Source organism: Xyrauchen texanus, chromosome 50 (assembly GCF_025860055.1).
Source record: "Xyrauchen texanus isolate HMW12.3.18 chromosome 50, RBS_HiC_50CHRs, whole genome shotgun sequence".
In the NCBI taxonomy this organism is placed as follows: domain Eukaryota; kingdom Metazoa; phylum Chordata; class Actinopteri; order Cypriniformes; family Catostomidae; genus Xyrauchen; species Xyrauchen texanus.
In genome coordinates, this window is record NC_068325.1 from 9,408,998 (window position 1) to 9,426,601 (window position 17,604).

General features: G+C 38.2%; 1 protein-coding gene across 2 annotated transcripts; it reads left to right on the plus strand.

Moving 5' to 3' along the window:
- Nucleotides 1–804: 804 nt before the first annotated feature.
- pdgfaa (platelet-derived growth factor alpha polypeptide a) lies at nt 805–12,995 on the plus strand. Of its 2 annotated transcripts, none has more exons than XM_052123608.1 (6): nt 805–1,567; nt 1,921–2,017; nt 8,858–8,965; nt 9,048–9,235; nt 11,162–11,282; nt 12,389–12,995. In XM_052123608.1, exons 1-6 carry the CDS (start codon nt 1,505–1,507, stop codon nt 12,400–12,402), a joined length of 591 nt encoding a protein of 196 aa, XP_051979568.1. In that variant the 5' UTR covers nt 805–1,504; the 3' UTR covers nt 12,403–12,995. The 2 variants fall into 2 exon arrangements, with proteins under 2 accessions (XP_051979568.1, XP_051979569.1); XM_052123609.1 differs by having other exon boundaries at nt 12,392–12,995.
- The last annotated feature ends 4,609 nt before the right edge of the window (nt 12,996–17,604 follow it).

The window sequence follows — 17,604 nt, forward strand, 5'->3', positions numbered from 1 at the left end:
ATTGTCTCTAATGGACCCTGAAACTGACCCTTATCTCAGCTGTTAGACATTAGTCTGACAGAACTACACACTCTCGCTGTGAAATCGTAAGGATTCATATGACTTTTCTAAATTTGGCTAATTCGCATGATATCTTACGACTGCACTCTGCACACGACTTTCAATCCAGCCAATGATGTCTCTGGACGTCATTTCCATCTAATACGCAACAATTACTTGCTTCTATCACACAACAGCTTCCTATCATATTTGCAAACTCTACTTATAGGTCAGGTTTTGATAAGGGTTTGGGTAAGGGCATAATATTAATACGCATGTCCTTAAGGCCTTACAGATCCGGGCATTTTCCTGTGATAAAATCGTACGAATTTATAAGAACAAACTCTTAGGAAATAGCCAACTCGTAAAATATGTACAAATTTTGATGAGATGGGGTTGGACAGAATGTGGCTAATGAAAATACCTGAACCAAATGAGTAAACTATTAACTCTTTATAATAGCTCGGAGGAAAACACCTTACACACCTCCCAAGTTTTCGTATATGCTTGTATTCCTTGCAAAAACAAACAATATATTTTTTTTCTTTTTTTTTATATACTAACTGGCTATTATCGTCGATGTTTCATTTTTGTATAATAATTAGCGGTTATAGTCGAACATTTGTGTTATTAGCCTAGAGTTTATCATAACGACTTTCCCCTAACGGTTACATTTTGAAATGACCGCCAGGCGCCAAAAAAAACATCTTTGAGCGCACGAGGGTTTCAACATTTAAATTCGAGACTCGAAGGGGGGAGATTAGGAGTCATTTTGTCTTCACTGGGTTGGCAAGGTACACCAACATCCATTTTTCACTGACGCGGCGACTTGAAAGGCTCGTGGTTCGGAGAGATTACCTAGTGTTGAGGGGGCGCATGAGATGAGATGAGAGAAGCGTCCGTTCATTCACTAGCAGATCCTCTGAACGCTGCGCAACCTGCTGAAGTTTGAACAAAATACATTATACAAAAAGGCATACAGCGTGGACATTAAAGGACTATTTTGGATCAAGTTTGGACTCACTGTTACATTGCTACAGGAACGTTTTCGTTTCCAGGAATATATTTGGATTTAGATATGAATGAAATTCACGCGCGATGCAGCCAAAGGATAAAAGATATTTTAATAACAAACAAAAAAAAAATCTGAAATAATTTCACAGCAATGACCATCTTGACCAAAGTTTTGTGGGTTTGAGCACCTTGTAACGGTTATTTGTGCTGGACTATCACATCTCGCGCGTGCATTAATGGAATAGAAGCGAACTGATTTCATATAGTGTGTCTGATATTACACAGCCTGTGTTGGGTTCATTTTTCTTTCACTGGGTTGTGAAGACTTCATCATTGGTGAGATTTGTCTCCAGAAAGGCATGTTCCCTGGCTCCACGCCGGTTGGAGCATCTCTGAGGCTCCGGTCGGGAAGGTTTCGCCTGCGCTGGGACACTTTTGGACCACAGAGGAGATGAGAACCGCGCGGATCCACTTTCTCTTCTGCTGCTTCTCACTGCTTTCAGCAGCCGCTGAGGTGAGATCAGTGTCCACAGATATTATACATTGAGTGCACATTAAGTAACACGATGTTTCTCCATTATACTAAAGAAAAACATTCCCTTTAAATAGAACAATTGGTCATTTAATACACCCATTTATGTTGCACCGATGCGTTCTGCGCGTAATTGCGCGTACCGGTAATATTGCCTTTTTAGGCTCACACGTACAGTATAAAATATTTTGGTAATTTTCATGCAAATATGTGGAAGACATCTTAGGAATGCAGTTGATGCTCTCAGTCGCAACCACAATACTTAATTTCAGTCACAGAGCGTTTGCTTTCCATGCATATTGTTTTTCTTCACAAACTCTTTCTTTTTCTCACAGGAAGCGCCGATTCCCAAAGAGCTGATCGAGCGACTCTCCAACAGCGAGATCCGCAGCATCAGCGACCTCCAGCGGATCCTGGAGATTGACTTCGTAGGTAAAGTCGCACAGTTTTTTCCATGCATTGTTTTTGGAAATAAACTTTACGATTATTTGACAGGAGGAGTGAGTACAGGTCAGCAAAGCAAACCTCAGCATGTGTCATGTTGCCAAAGCGTTAAGGCGCTATGTTTGGATGTACAAGACTGTGGGAAATTTCCTTTCAGAGAAGACTCTTTCAGTCTTTCACTGCTCTCAAAGTTCATGTTTCTTGCCATTTAATCAAGCAAATACCGAACGCCTCAGTAGCTGTTGCCTAGAAACATTGTAATCTCAAATACGCAGTGTCGCATAAATGTTACAGTGAACAAGCAACATGATCGCACGTGAAAACGGCAGGATGTTTCCGATAGTTTCAGTACCCTAGGATCGGCAACAGTATGCCGACGCGCTGTCATGCAGCATTCTTATCAGACATTTTTGCAGTGGTTTCAATGTGATTACCTTTCCATGGTGCGATTGGCAGCATGTTCCATCAGCTGCGTGGGAAAAAAAAGAGTTCAAATGTAGAAACCACGTTTGAATAATCAATGACGAGCATGATTTGGAGGTTTCACTTTTACCTCTAACATTACTTTATTACTCCACTAATGGTTAAGGTAAGGTTTGGGGATAGAATCTATAAATATATGATTTTCTCTTCATTGTGTAACGTCCTGTATAGCTGAAAACAACTTGCTTCTCTACTAGCTTTTGGTGACCTCTCCTGGACATAAATGGAGTTCGCACATGATCATATGCCCTACAACACTTACCGCTTCGACCACTGGGGGCAGTGTTTAGAAAATACCGATTTAGACAAAAGAAAAGTTGGTCTACTCTTTCCGATTTCACCGTGAGATCAGGCTGGAACAAGACAGTTTTGTAAATTACGTTGGTGTTTCTTGAGGCAGCGCTGTATTAAAAGTCTTCCATTCAAAATGTTTGTTCTTTTCTCCAGTTTTGAACCATGTATAGTCTCCATTCAAGTGTTGTTTTGCAGATAATTTCAGTCTATGGTGTGCTATCTATTTTTAATAAACTTAATACTTTAAACTTTAAAGTGAAGGTGTGTAACTTTTCAGTGTTAAAAATACATTCTCCTTCTACCCCAGTTTATAACGCAGAGACAACTATAAGAAAGCAATTCATAGGTTAATATCCTCGAAAACTGTAAACACTATCTTTGTTTCCAAGTGACTAATTTAAAGTCAGAATATCGCAAAAAAAATGTGTGAACAAAGCAGCATTTTCATCCCTGGTGTTTAAGAGAACAAAATCATTACTTCTGGGAAATTGTCGAAACATTTTAACGAAAATGGAAGTTGAAGCCTCTGTGACTTTTTTATTAAATATAATGAATTACAGAATAAATTCTATCAGAATATATTCCGCAAACGTGTTTCCATCGTAGTTTATGTGCATGTCTTCTTATCTAATAAAAAAGTTATGTATGCGCATTTTGGAGATTTTATTAGCATTTTGTGTTTTCATCTTCTATTTTTATACAATACCTCAAATCGCATTAAAATACGTGGATGGACAACCACTGACTCTCTCTTTGGTGCAATAAAAATTGCTATGAGTGGCCCGATTGGTCTTCTTTCTTGCATTTATTTGCATAGTGAATTATGTTTATTTCATGCATCTTTTTAAACATCTATATCCGCCTCTACACTGCAAACATGATTGGTCAACACAAACACACAACACATTCTTGTGCACAGCCGACATAAAACAAGACATGTTCTGAGCTTCATGACCAAAGCAATGGGGTGTTTACACATTTAGCATCAAGCCAAATCTGTTTACCTTTAAAGCTAAAGGCTAATTTCAAGGGCTGCATGGGCAGGTGAACTCATGAAAAGCATTTTAAAGAGTGCAATCATTCCCGAACTCCAAAATCAGCCTCATCTTTTCCATGAGCTCTCTACAAGCCTCATATTGTTGAGTCTAGCTTTCCACTGTCTAAAGCCAGGTGTCCTCAGGCAGTGCTTATATTTGCTTTGTGATCTGTGTATAAAGGAAGTGGAGGAAGTTTTGAAATGAAGTGTGCTGGTAAGTTGGCAGACAACTTTTATTTTCTTGCAGTGACAAATGTAATTTTTTGGGCAATTTCTAGCGATGCAAACAACAGCGACCAATGACAATACAACAAATGCTAGATTTTCATCCATGTATTTTTATGGAAATGTTTTGATAATGGATGGAAACTGATGCAAATTAAATCACCAAAATGCTCATTAAAACGTATGCACTTGCTTGAGGTGGATAAATGTTTTATTTGATAAAAAGATGCAAATAATCTACGATGAAGACACATTTATCAAATATATTCCTATAGAATTTGTATAGAAATACAGATGGTTATCAAAAAAGTCATGTGATTTTGCCTCAACAAGCCATGTGAATACATAGTTTACTTAATGAATCAATATCATCATTGCATCTGAAAAGATGCCCTGGTTATTCAGAAATGCCAGACACAAAGCCTGTCATTAAAACGATTGGATTTATTACCTCCAAAAAATCTATGAAATGCTTTTGCTCCCAGATATAAGGCATCTGCCACTGAACGCTATCAAACATAACGTGCGTTATAGCATTTTGTCTGCACACTTGAAAACCCAAGTCATTCATTACATTTAATAAAAGAGCCACAGTGGTTTTAACTACAATTTAATTTTCTTTTGATGCCTTGCAAGCACTGCTTGGAAATGCAAATCTAGCTTCAATTGTTGAGCATTTACTAAGAGAATAAAATATCCCCAGTGCTGCAAATATAAACTTCCAGTGCGTCTAATGAGGAAATATGCTACAGCTGTAATGATATGAGTCTCAAATTTGATTTCCCCATAAGTGCTGTAATTGAAATGCAAACAGCTGCTTCTGTGTGGCTGGTGCCTGAGGGAGGTCAAGAGACTCTTTCCATTATACTGTTGTCATGCTGCCTTTATGAGTTGAGTGGGGCTGAATGCCAATGCTGCTGTAATGTATTATTCATGTTGAATTCCTTAGTTTGTGTGCGTCTCTGCATGTGAGTGTGTGTCTGTGTGTTTGAGAAAGAAAGAGATTGAGGCTAAAGTAGTGTTTGCATTTGTGAGGTCTGTTGCTCTGCTAACGAGTGTGTGAAAAGCCGAGTGAGTCGGCCGGCTACGGTGCTCAGTCCTGAATTAAAAGCACCCTCCTCCTCCATTGGGGTGGTTTCCGGGGGCAACAACAGGGGCATCTTTCTCCCCTGTTGTCTGACTGAATAGCTCTACACAACCACAAAACAGCCTGATTAAACAGTGCACACTTCGGTCATCCTAAAATCAACTCAGACTAACAAACCGAACTGCTCATACATGGCTTCAGTGGGAGGAATGTTATTAAAGGGATAGTTCTGGCAAAAACAAAAATTCTGTCATCTTTTATTCAGGTTTCTCTCAAACTAGCACTTTTGGTTAGAGGTCGACCGATATTGTTTTTTTCAGGCCGATGCCGATCTTTTGCTGCCGATTTATTTTGGCCGATATGTGCTAGTTTTTAACCTCTTATTTGAACCTTTTATTTGAAAGATAAAATGTAACACAAATAATTACTTAAGATAGACAAAATTTCTCAACAAATACATTTATTGAACACTTGACCAATCTGCACTTGTAGACTTAAATTAAAAATGTATAATGTAAAAACATATTTTATAAATAATGTATAACAAATATATTAAATAAACAAAGCAGGTGTTACAAACTGCTCTGAGACACGAAGGTTGAGATCCAAATGCAGCTTTAATTAAGGGGCAATTCAGACACGTAATCCAATATTCAGAGCATCCAAGAGAAGCACAGGCATAACTAGGGATGGGTATCGTTAAGGTTTTAATGGTATGACTACTCTTACCTATACTGTTTATCGATCCGGGACTTTAACGGTATTCTTAACGGTTCTTTTTGTTATATATATATATATATATATATATATATATATATATATATATATTACACAAAGATAAACGTTATATAGGCACAGTGATTTAATTTCAGTAAGGTCTACTAACATTACTGTTCAGGTGTGGTCTAAAAAGAAATCTAATAAAGTAATCAATTGTAAAATAACACTGCATAGTTTATCATAGATAGATTAATGCAGATTAATGCTCATTAATGCAGAAGTTATTCATTCAAGAGCTGTAAGTGATTTTCTCTTTGCCTTTTGTTGTTTGATTCACAGTAATGGCTCAATCGTCAGCATGTTTATTTTATTAGACAGCTTCCCCTTTAAGACCGAGTCTAATAGGTTCCTGATGCAGCATATTTTCTCCCAACTATTTCCATAACTACGTCCATTTAAGACATAAACTGTGTTTAAGTGAATCTCCAAGCCGGTCGTTTTGACATATTTTTGTGTATATTTGATCGTCACATGAAACCCAAAGTAGCCTATACTTTGCTTGTCTCATTGCGTTCTGTTTCGGAGCACGCGCTGCCTTGGGAACGGTATCTCTTGCGCTCTTTTTATTATTAAACGCGTCCCGCAATTTAGCAACAGTAGCATTTTACAACAATCACCGATCGTGCTGATTCTGACGTTAAGTTTGAGTTTTAGGGAGAAATGTCAGTGCACCGCTGTGAAGGGAAGGAAGTTGTGCTAGACAGAATGTGGCTTATGTATAAATATTCTTTTTATAGTCTTTGGAAGGCGAAATCTAAAATAAAATCAGACTAATAATCACAGATCTAAACCAGGCTATGTTTGAATGTTTAGTTCTGTCACTCATTAAGCAGGGCTCGTTTTGTGCTCGCTGTGGCACCGCATGAGCGAGATCTCTCTCTCTCTCTGTGCGAATAGCTAAATTGCATTACAGACAAATGGTTTCATATTATTATACATAGAAATGGCTGGCGAGATAAAATAACTTTCTCTTTATAGCAATAATAAATGTATTTTCTTAATTTCTCCAGTACCGACAGCAGAACCGATAACGTCCGAGCATACCAAAGCCAGTCCTTCAATAGCCTATACTGCGTTGGTATCTTTTTTATTACTTATTTCTCTGCATTGAGTGACAACCCTCTCAAATGTAAGACACACAAACAGAACAAATAAAAGTCTCAGATTCACTGTCTGTAATTGCAAAATTCTTGCTTAATTATTGTGACATGATAGCAACCCTTCTGCTGTGATAATGCAACTTCAACTACGCTACCAATATCCAAAGTAGCCGAACGTCATGTCACCTATCGTGTTTTTTCTTGAAGTTGGCAGTAACATATCAAAAGTTTTTAATTAAATATAAAGAAGTTATACAAATTTAATCCTTACTGTTTTCTCCAAGGAACTTAGCTCCTTCCTTGAGGTCTGCTCACTCTGCTGGAAAATGACTCTAGGGGCAGCATGCGTCGAACACGTGTTCCACAACAACACTAGGCTGCCCACAGATGCGCCTGCCTAATAATCGGCTTGATATACTTGGATATTGGCCGATGCCGATTATGTAAAAAAATGCAAAAAATCGGCCGATTAATCGGTCGACCTCTACTTTTGGTGCGCACCCGGGTTCGAATAACTTCAAAGTTCGGTTCGTTTGGATGATTTGAAGCTGTTTTCTGAAGTCGGATGCACACCGAGGAACCGCACCACGCTTATGCTTAAAAAGGTGGTCTGGGGTACAGATTATGTGAACTCTTGTATGGTTTGCTGCTGATATGAATGCATTCATACTAAATTGTGGAAGTGAACCGCTCGTGATGATGTATGATTTGTGTCTTTGCAGTCTCCCGAACACAGTTATTGTGGGATAATGCATTTCTCATACCTGCTTGTCTCCAAATAAATCACTTTCAGAGAACAGCTCACATTCTTCACATCTCTTCCAGTCCATCCGCAGGCTCACGGCAGACAGACACTAACATTCATTACATCATTGCACATTCAGTGCATCCGAGGGAGACAAACATAAGTGTCACACTGTGCATGTAAAGTTATGGTGGTAAATCGAAAGAGATGACTACTTTTATAACACAGTGAAGCTGATGTCTTCTTCAGTTGTTACCTAGTTTCTGTGTTAAACAACTGCCACTTGTACTCACATTGATGATGTAATCGGACTGCAGTTTGGACCCAAATAATATGATGTGAACTAAGACCAGTGGTGGTAGGGGGACAGGGAAGAAAACCATCTCGGGTTTTGTCCAAGCAATCGAACCAAGTGTGAAAGCACCCTCAGCCTCATTTTCTTTTTCAAACCTAAACAAACTTTTGCATTTATTGAAGTTCTAAACTCCAACTCCACATTACGTTCTGCAGTGGTAGGGGTATCCCGAGCCTAGAGTTCAATTCTCCCACCACTTCTTCAGAGACAGCAAGCCAAATCTGTTTACCTTTAAAGCTAAAGGCTAATTTCAAGGGCTGGATGGGCAGGTGAACTCATGCAAAGTGTTTTAAAGAGTGCAATCATTCCCGAACTCCAAAATCAGCCTCATCTTTTTAATGAGCTCTCTACAAGACTCACACTGTCTAATACCAGGTGTCCTCAGGCAGTGCTTATATTTGCTTTCTAATCTGTGTATTAAGGAATTGGAGGACGTTTTTTAAATGAAGTGTGCTGTTACATTGGCAGACATCATTTTATTTTACTTAGTAATCAGACCGGGTTTTCTTGATTTTCCATAAGGCTGGTGGAGGCATTCTTATATCATAGAGGTTCCATATCTGCCAAAGGGCACACTTTTTATTGACATTAGTTAGGGAGGGATTGTGGCTTGTTATGACAATGGATGTCATGTTGTTCTACAGACCATTTGTTAACACTTTGCACCAATGAGCTCTGCTTCTCTTATTGGTTCATTGGCCATTTTTGTTCTGATTGGTGCAGAGAATGAGGTGTTGGAGGAAGTCAAACAAGGCCACCATAAGGAGCATCTCTATGACAACAGACACTTCAAGAACTCACATGTACACTCTAGACGCAAAAGAAGCATTGGTAAGAAACACTCAACACTCACACACACACATTGCAAAACTCAGTACTTTGATTCTGATACAAGTGGCCTGTGTTTGTTTAGAGGAGGCAGTGCCAGCCATTTGTAAGACTCGCACTGTGATCTACGAAATCCCACGCAGTCAGGTGGACCCCACAGCCGCCAATTTCCTGATCTGGCCTCCATGTGTCGAGGTGAGACGATGCTCGGGCTGCTGCAACACCAGCAACATGTGTTGCCACCCCTCCAAAAAGCACCACAGGAATGTGAAAGTGAGTACACACTCCTTTACAGCTATAACGCTGTACTTTAGATCCACTTATACATGGTCAGAAATATGTGCCAAATCCTGCTGTATGCAAACACATTTCTTCTGTCTGGTTTGTGTTAACATTGTAGTTCTGTCCTAAACATTGTGCACCCACTGAGAAATTGACAGTTGATCGCAAAACCTACTGAGCTGCCTACCTAATAAGCATTTTTAGGGCATCACAGGCAGGTAAATTGTGCATACGCTGCCCAAAAATGCTGGCTAGGTTGGCAGCTTTCAATATATGGTTTTGAGACACAGCCTGTGCAAAACATAACATCATAAAGGCTTGGTCACAATTATATTCGCACTGCAAAATTGCAAATAAATGTAGCTAAAATCATTTTCACTGTAGCTATGTATGAGGCACCACCCACACAGTGGTCAACTGCCAAATCAAGCAACTTCTGCAGACCAAGTAACTTCATATTGTTCAACGCTGTCAAAACTCTCAACTATAAACCCACTTAACATTTGCTTAGGGCAATTTCTTTGCCACCAGAAGTCCATAAGGCAAAATTCTTGATTGTGCAAATTCCCATTAAGATATATAAATTTCGCTCTGCAACGTTAAATGACCCCCTTAACACCCCTTTCTTAAACATACATTTTACTATTAATTTGTTTAAGGCTCATTAGTGGGGCTTGTAAAGCACATAACTCATCCCGCATCATTTGTGCTACGGATGTGATTGACACCTCAGATCTTATGGTTTGTTGAGGTTACGTGTGCAATTGCTTTTCGGTGATCAGGCTAACAATTATTTTCCTGGAGGATGATAAATTGTGCCAAAAAGTTCCACTGACTTACATTGAAGAAGAGCCCACTTTACAAAAGTATGCATACACTGATGTGCTTGGCCAACAGATTGCCAAGGCGCAGTCCGGTTAAACATGCTAACGTGTGTTTTTGCGGTACAGTGGCGGAAACAAACCTTATAGAGTTACCTTTAAAAGTCTTTGCCATTTAAACTGGATTTGTTATTACAAGCTCAGCAATCATCTTTTTAAACTGTTGCTCGGCCATTACAGTAGTTAGTTTGAAAGAGAAAACTCACTGTAGAAGCGGACAGTTCACATGCAATTTTGAAAAACGCATATTTGCGTTACTATGGATTGGGGTCTGACACATTTGGGAACATAACTGTGCCCAAAACCAAGCTTGCGAAGTCTGCGTTCACATACTTGTGTACAGTATGCTTAGGCCTTAAGGGTTTTCCTAACATAAGGGCTTTTTTGCAACTGGTGATACTCTTTTGCATTATTTCCTCATTATATTGAGCATTTGGCTGGTGACCGGATTGAAGATTGTTTACCACTCTTTGGGCTATTTTTCAGCTTTTAAAGCTTTTCACATTTCTCAAATTTAAAAGTAACAAGAGCAAGGTGTAAGATGTGCCAAGGGAGGACAATGCCATTGAGAATTTCAGGGACACTTTCAACCTAGACTTCCGCGGCAAGTTAACATATAGCCTTAACCTTGAGTTAACCACAGTAAATATCTGTCTGTAATAGCTCTGCGTTTTGGGTGTGTTATGTTCAGTTTATCTCTGTAGCTGTGTGTGTGTGTTCAGACCTGAATGAAGTATTGAATAAATGGGCCTGTAGGGCAGCTGAGTTGGCAGGGAGGGAGTGAGTCTGTCAGTATGATATGAGATGTGTGTGTAGGTGTGTGCGTTTAGGAAGAGAGGTTTGAGGCGGCTCATCTACATTACTGGAAACTGACTGAGGAACATTTAGCTCTCACCTTATCTCACCTCTGGAACAGCAGAGGAAAAATACACTGTTGATAGTGTTATGAGTGTGTTTTTGCAACTCAGGATGTTCTCACACTCGCCTCTCTCTCTCGCTCTCTCTCTCTCTCTCTCTCTCTCTCTCTCTCTCTCAGGTGGCCAAGGTGGAGTATGTACGCAGGAGACCAAAGCTCCGGGAGGTGCAGGTGCAGCTGGAGGATCATCTCGAATGTGTTTGCACGTCCAAACATCACACAGAGTCCTGCATACACACAGGTGCATAAATACTACAGCCCCAACACACCCACTCTGCCTTGAACAATTTTCTTGTTTTATTTTTCTCTCTCTTTATTTTTATTCCTGTCATGTCCTTTTCCTACATCCCTCCATTCACATGCCAGCCCAGTGTTAGAGCTCAGAAAAAGGAAGAGGTGAAAATGGGGAAAAAAAAGATAAACTTTACAAAAGAAGCAGTAAAGATTTACAGATTTTATATTTGGACAAATGGTTAGTAAGATGCTCAGCATACTGGATTGAACTGCTTTTCACTTACACCACCAATGAGTTGTTCTAATTTGTGGAATGGAGCATTTTTATCCCTCAAAATGACTTAAGTTCAGTCATGAAACTGTACATGGCACAAGCTGATAGGTCCTTTGACATGTATACTGCTAGCCAATCAACTACCTTATTCCCTCTTTGTCTAGCATTTAAATTTCTTAGCAGGTAGCTAGTCTCACTGAAGAGCATTATGAGAGTTTTCTCTCTGAAACCCTCCTCCTCAGCACCACATGTCTAGATCTGCTTCACATGGATTATTTGTATGTCTAATTGTACATGCTTGATGCAGTATATTTTATGTATGTCAACACAACATATTTGTGTTTTAGTAGTAGCAAATCTTTGTTCTTGCTTTGCAGTAGCATACCAAATGTATTCAGAGTTTCTATAACTGAACTCTAAATAGAAGAATTAAAAGTATTAGTGTTGGAATTCCTGGGATAATTATTAGAATGACTAGGAATTATCTGAATAACTGGGAATGACTGGTTGTATTGGGACTGAAATGACATTAATGCAGACTTGTGCTTTCAGAAAATCATTAGCTGTGATTAAAGGAATTCAGGGTTAAATATAATGTAAGCTCTATTGACAACATTCGTAGCATGCTGTTGTTTACCACAGGAAATAATTTTGACTATGTCTTAGTTCATATAAACAACAGCCACAAAAAAGTGTACAGAAATATACTTGCCCACGTGCTATCACTTGCCCAATAGACTTCTATTGTAAGGACATAAATTTGAGTGCATTTTTGTTTGTCAGTTCTACAAGTGTGCTGTCAAAGGCTACCAATTTAACAACAGATCTTTTCTCCAAAGCAGATATAAGGTGAGCGTGGTACTCGATAAAAAGCAATCAGAGGAGGGGAGTGGCAGCCATTGCTTCCAATCAGATAACTGGGACTGCACAACAGTGAGCGATATCATCTGGAAAGACATGGCAGGCACAAGCTTTTCAACCCTGAATGAATCAGGGAGGCCTTTTTGGATCACTCTGGACATTTGATGCACCTTTTAAAAGAGACCCAGACAGACTTTGACTTTGGACTAAAAATCAAAGGAACTAAACACAAAGACCGCAGTGACAGAGACTCGCAGAGCCTGCAGATCATTAGGTGTCGAAACTCTGACATCCATTTCTAGAACCTTTTAAAGGGGCATCTATTATAACTGTATTTGTATATCAAAATCTATTTTCTCTAGCAAATATATGTATCATCATATTTTTGTAACTGCTGATTTTCTATCAACACTGATTTTCTCTTGTATATGCCGTAGAGTGAACAAGTACAGCAAAACACAAACTACAGTAACTAATACTAATAAAGAGCATACACTGAGTATACATTTTACTGAGTTTGTTTGACAGACTGTGCCAAAGATATTGATTATGTTTTGTGATATATGTGCTATCTAATGGTGACAAAGAAAGACAACTATAAATGAAAGCTCATTACTCTGTGTTCTAACCAGGAGCGATGTGATAAAGCGATAAGCAATTATCTCTATCGTGATAATCTAAGTTTCTGTCCTAACTACCTGTGACAGGTGACAAGACATTTTTGTTGATTTGGTTTCTATTTAGGTTGTGCTGCACGCACAATTAAATCTCATTGGCCCAAAATCTACATAGCTGTATGTACAGTATATACAGTATATATATGCTACCTTTTAAATGTCAAAATCATCAAATTTATCACACATGAACTGAGTGCACATTAACGTCACCACAATGTCATATTTACAATAAAAATTGTAACAATTTGACGAATCAAAATTCTTTTGATAACCACTTGTCACGAAGGTCTCTAGAAGATAAAAGCTAAATTATAAAACTGTGAATAGGACTAACAGTCAATGAGGATAAAAAAAACTCAAAATTGAAGATATACGTTGTGTTTGGTCAATCCTTGTAAGTCTGTAAACACTTGGGCTGTCAAAATGGCTGAAAATCGAAATTTGAATATGTTACTTAAATAATAGTTATATTCGAATTCTAAAGACATTACTTTATGTTTGAGGAAAAAGTACTGTATTGTCTCCTAAGCCCTCAAGGGGGCGAAAGCGAGCGCAATGAGCAAATATAAACCAAATTATCTGGCATCGCATTTTTTATTGAAATGAAATGGCATGACTTTGTTTAAAGTGCATAACGTTTTTAAACAATCGTTTATAAATCAAATATAATTTCCTAAATGTGCATGCAAGTAAATTGAGGTAACAAAAATGCATATAAGTCGAAGTGCCTCAGTAATATGAGAAAACACGCTTCAACAGACAGCGTAATGTATTATGTTAACACAAAATGGCAAACTGTCATTCCGAAACTATCCACTCACTGATACATCTACATATTGTTTGTCAAAAACACCAGATGGTCAACTTGATCTGCAGCAAGTGCTGAGATGTGTGTTTTCATCAGCTGGAAACATTGTCTGCAAAAAACTCTCAACTCTGACCGATGTGCCAGTAATACCCTGGACTGTTTTAACGATGGCCCCTAGTCATGACATTCTCGAGAAAACTCTTCAGGATGAGAAGACTGCATGAGTTCTCAAGTTAGATGTTGTGGAGTGATATAGCAGCGGTTTCTTACACAACATGACGTTGGTTTTGTCAACAATTCCTCACTCTCTTTTTCAGGCTGGATAGGCTAACAAAAACAAACCACGTCAGCTACGTCATCATAATTTCTTGAGCCTCCTGACACACCAAAAATTTGAATGCACGGTTTTTGCTATGCATAGACTGCTCTTTCTCTCTCATGTGATGATAACTGAAAGGATGTAGACAGTTTAGAATGTTTTTGGCATACCCAAAGCAAGCGTCACACACAAACATACACATTCAAATCCAAACCACAATGATCTAGTCCAAGCTATGTCCTGAACAGTCGCCAGACCCTGTCTGTCCGCGTGTAACTGCTCCAGAAACTTTGATAGGGCTCCTTGAGTTGGACTGCACTGAAGAATGGAAGCTAATTATAATTGCCAATTGCAGTCAGAATAACGTCATTGTTGGTTTGAAGTCTTGTTACAAAATAAGTCTTTCCCACAAATGAGAGTATGTGTATCTTGCATTCACTAAAACAACATTAGTGCTGTTGCCTGTTGTTTTGAGCTCTCACATACACTTAGACATGCTTGCTTTACTATAAACCACTGGTTTGGGTGTGTTTGAAGGCACAATAGGGCCAGTGTGTATAGGATGTGTGTGAAAGAACTTTCCTTCAAAGTGGCATTACAGTCTGCCTGACTAGATGTTGGGTATTTCAAAGTTTCAAGATATTTTAACTGTTGATATTGCCTCGATTTTCTAAAAACCATGATTCAATATTTTTCTTTACATTTGCCACATTAATATTTTACAAGAAAATAAACTGGGCATTATTCTGAGCAAGTGTGTGAGAACACAAAATGTACCGCAGCATAAGATCAACAAACAGTCATTTATTTATATTCAACCAAAATGCAATCTAGTTATGTCTATAAGAATTAAGTAATACGTCTATAAGTCTATGATCATGTTTTATTTGTAAAAAATGCCTGTACAGACCCTCTGCACAGCGAGACTGCAAGGGTCTTCATGTAGTGATAAATATGCTGAAACCAATGCAGGCTTTTCCCTCACGCAATTTTATTTAATTTGTTTTTACTGAAAATAAGGTGCCTATGTTTTATGCTACTTCTAATGAAGCAGAAAGTTCAGTAATTGCTGATCTAAGCATCTTGGTTCAATAAAGCGCAGCGATCTGGTTCCGGAAATAAAAATCTCATTCATTTTTTCCCTAGGGGAATTAGTTATTAACGATAGTCATATCGTAATCTCTGAGGTTGTTAATCAATGGCATATGCTTCTATTGAAGCCATCAGTCCAAAATATTTCAACTCATCGTGTAAATTCATCATGTAAATAGTGGATTTCCTGGTGAAGAACTACATGGTCTATGATCCTAAGGGGAAAGCTCAGAGAGTCACTGCAAACAAGCCGTGGCAAACAAGCTCCGCAGGGACCGCCAACTTCCATGACACACTGAATGACACGATCGAGTCAGTCTCCTTACACTCTCAAACTACTAATATATTTGTATATATCTGAATATTTTTTAATAAACTTAAAATATATTGTTGCTATACAATGGTCAACAACTTTAAATTAGAGCTTTCAAAATTGACACATTAATGTATGCAATTAATTTAAAATGTTTAATGCGTTAATTTTTTGTCACATTCGATTCTGGCATCTAATTCAGCTCTGTATGACTGCTGAACACTGGTTGATATAGGGTGGAATCTTTGCAACGTGTCAGGGGTCATTACACTGTCTTACACACCAAAAACACACACATAACAGTGATTCTGTCAATGATCAAGTAATGGAATAAGGACCTGTTAATCATAAGGCTTTTGTGCAAAACAAACCCAGAGGGGACTTGTGAGAGATGCATTCACATTACCCGCAGGAGTGAAGCATAATTTCCCTGGCATCACGTTTTACCAGACAATACGGATGAGGTATGATTAAATGGACCGTGCCACCGCTAAAAGCAAAACAAGACATTCACTGCGAGCGCTTTTCATGTGGAGTATAAAGCAGCATGAATCATGTAAATGGATAGCCACTGTTTAATGCAGAGTAGAAGGAGGGTTTAAAAGAATTACTGCCCATTGCAATAAATAAAAAAACTACGGGGACTAGTTCTTTCAATTTGTCAACCTCCCACTTTAGGAAACGTTTAATGTTACATGAAATGGTGCTATTTTAGTGCATTTCTGTCTTCACACCTTAGAATGCTTTGTTTGGAAAATGTTACTAAAACATTATTGTTAGATATTGTTTTCTTTTCTTTTCTAAGAAGTAAATAAATGCATTTTCACAGGAAAAGAAGTTTATATAAAGGACAAATTTCAGGACTTTCAAAATCGGCGATTAATCGCGATTAAATATTTTGTTTGTTTGTTTGTTTGTATACTTTATTGTCCTTTTTCAGGAAATTGGTCTTGGACTCAAAGCTGCATTAATACACAACATACATACAACAAATGGACTCAAGGCTGCATAATATATACATATAACAAATGCACACACAAACCATAGACCTACATTACTGCATCTTGCTATTTAACATATAAATTTCAATCGATTTACAGCACACGCTTAAGACGAATGGGTTGTAAATAGTACCAGATAAGGGTCTTCGGCTTATAACAATAGCAGAACACTTTTTGGTGCTAAATAGAACCCTTTTTTAAAGGTTCCATAAAGAACCATCCTTTGAAAGTTCTATATAGAACCTCAATTTTTTATGCAAGTTTTTTTTACCCTCTGTATATCTGCTCCTATGAAACATTATAGCCTCAGTTATGGTTTTACATTAAATATAAATAAGCTGGGATAGAAACTTGTACATTATTTTATCTTTTATATAGAGACTATTTTTCCATACTGGCAACCAGTCCTTCAAGGAAGAGCAAAGTCGAATGGAAACATTATTTCACAAAATTTCACAAATATTTCACTAAAATATCTGCACATCCTATTTACCAACAACCAAGAAAAACTGCGTCCAGGTGTATCTAGGAGAATTGGTGCTGTTTTGAAGGCAAAAGTATATTGATTTAGATTTTTTCTGTTTACTGGAATTTGTATGACATTAATTGATTAATTAAAACTATTTATGCCATTATTTTTTTTAAGAAATCCTCACTTTGAAAGTTTTTCACAAGTGCCCACAACTTTTGCACAGTACTGTATATGACGTTTACCAGTGGTGACACAGTCAATGTAGCTGTCGGTTGAGCTGCCAGGACTCCAGTGCTGCCAGTTAACCAATGACACGGTGGCTCTGAAAGAAGTTACTGACAGTTATGTTCAAAAACAAAATGGCGGGAATAAAGAACCCCTAATGCCGACGCGAAAGAACCATTTCAGCAAAAAATGGTTCTTCATGAAGGTATGGTTCTAAATAGAACTATTAAGGTCAGCAAATAACGCTTTGAAGAACAATCTGTTTTTAGAGTGCACTACTTTAAATC

Coding starts and splice junctions, on each gene's coding strand:
- pdgfaa (XM_052123608.1), top strand. CDS start 1,505: ATGAGAACCGCGCGGATCCACTTTCTCTTCTGCTGCTTCTCACTGCTT. Junction 1,568..1,920: donor TGCTTTCAGCAGCCGCTGAG/GTGAGATCAGTG, acceptor TTTTTCTCACAG/GAAGCGCCGATTCCCAAAGA. Junction 8,966..9,047: donor TAGACGCAAAAGAAGCATTG/GTAAGAAACACT, acceptor GTGTTTGTTTAG/AGGAGGCAGTGCCAGCCATT.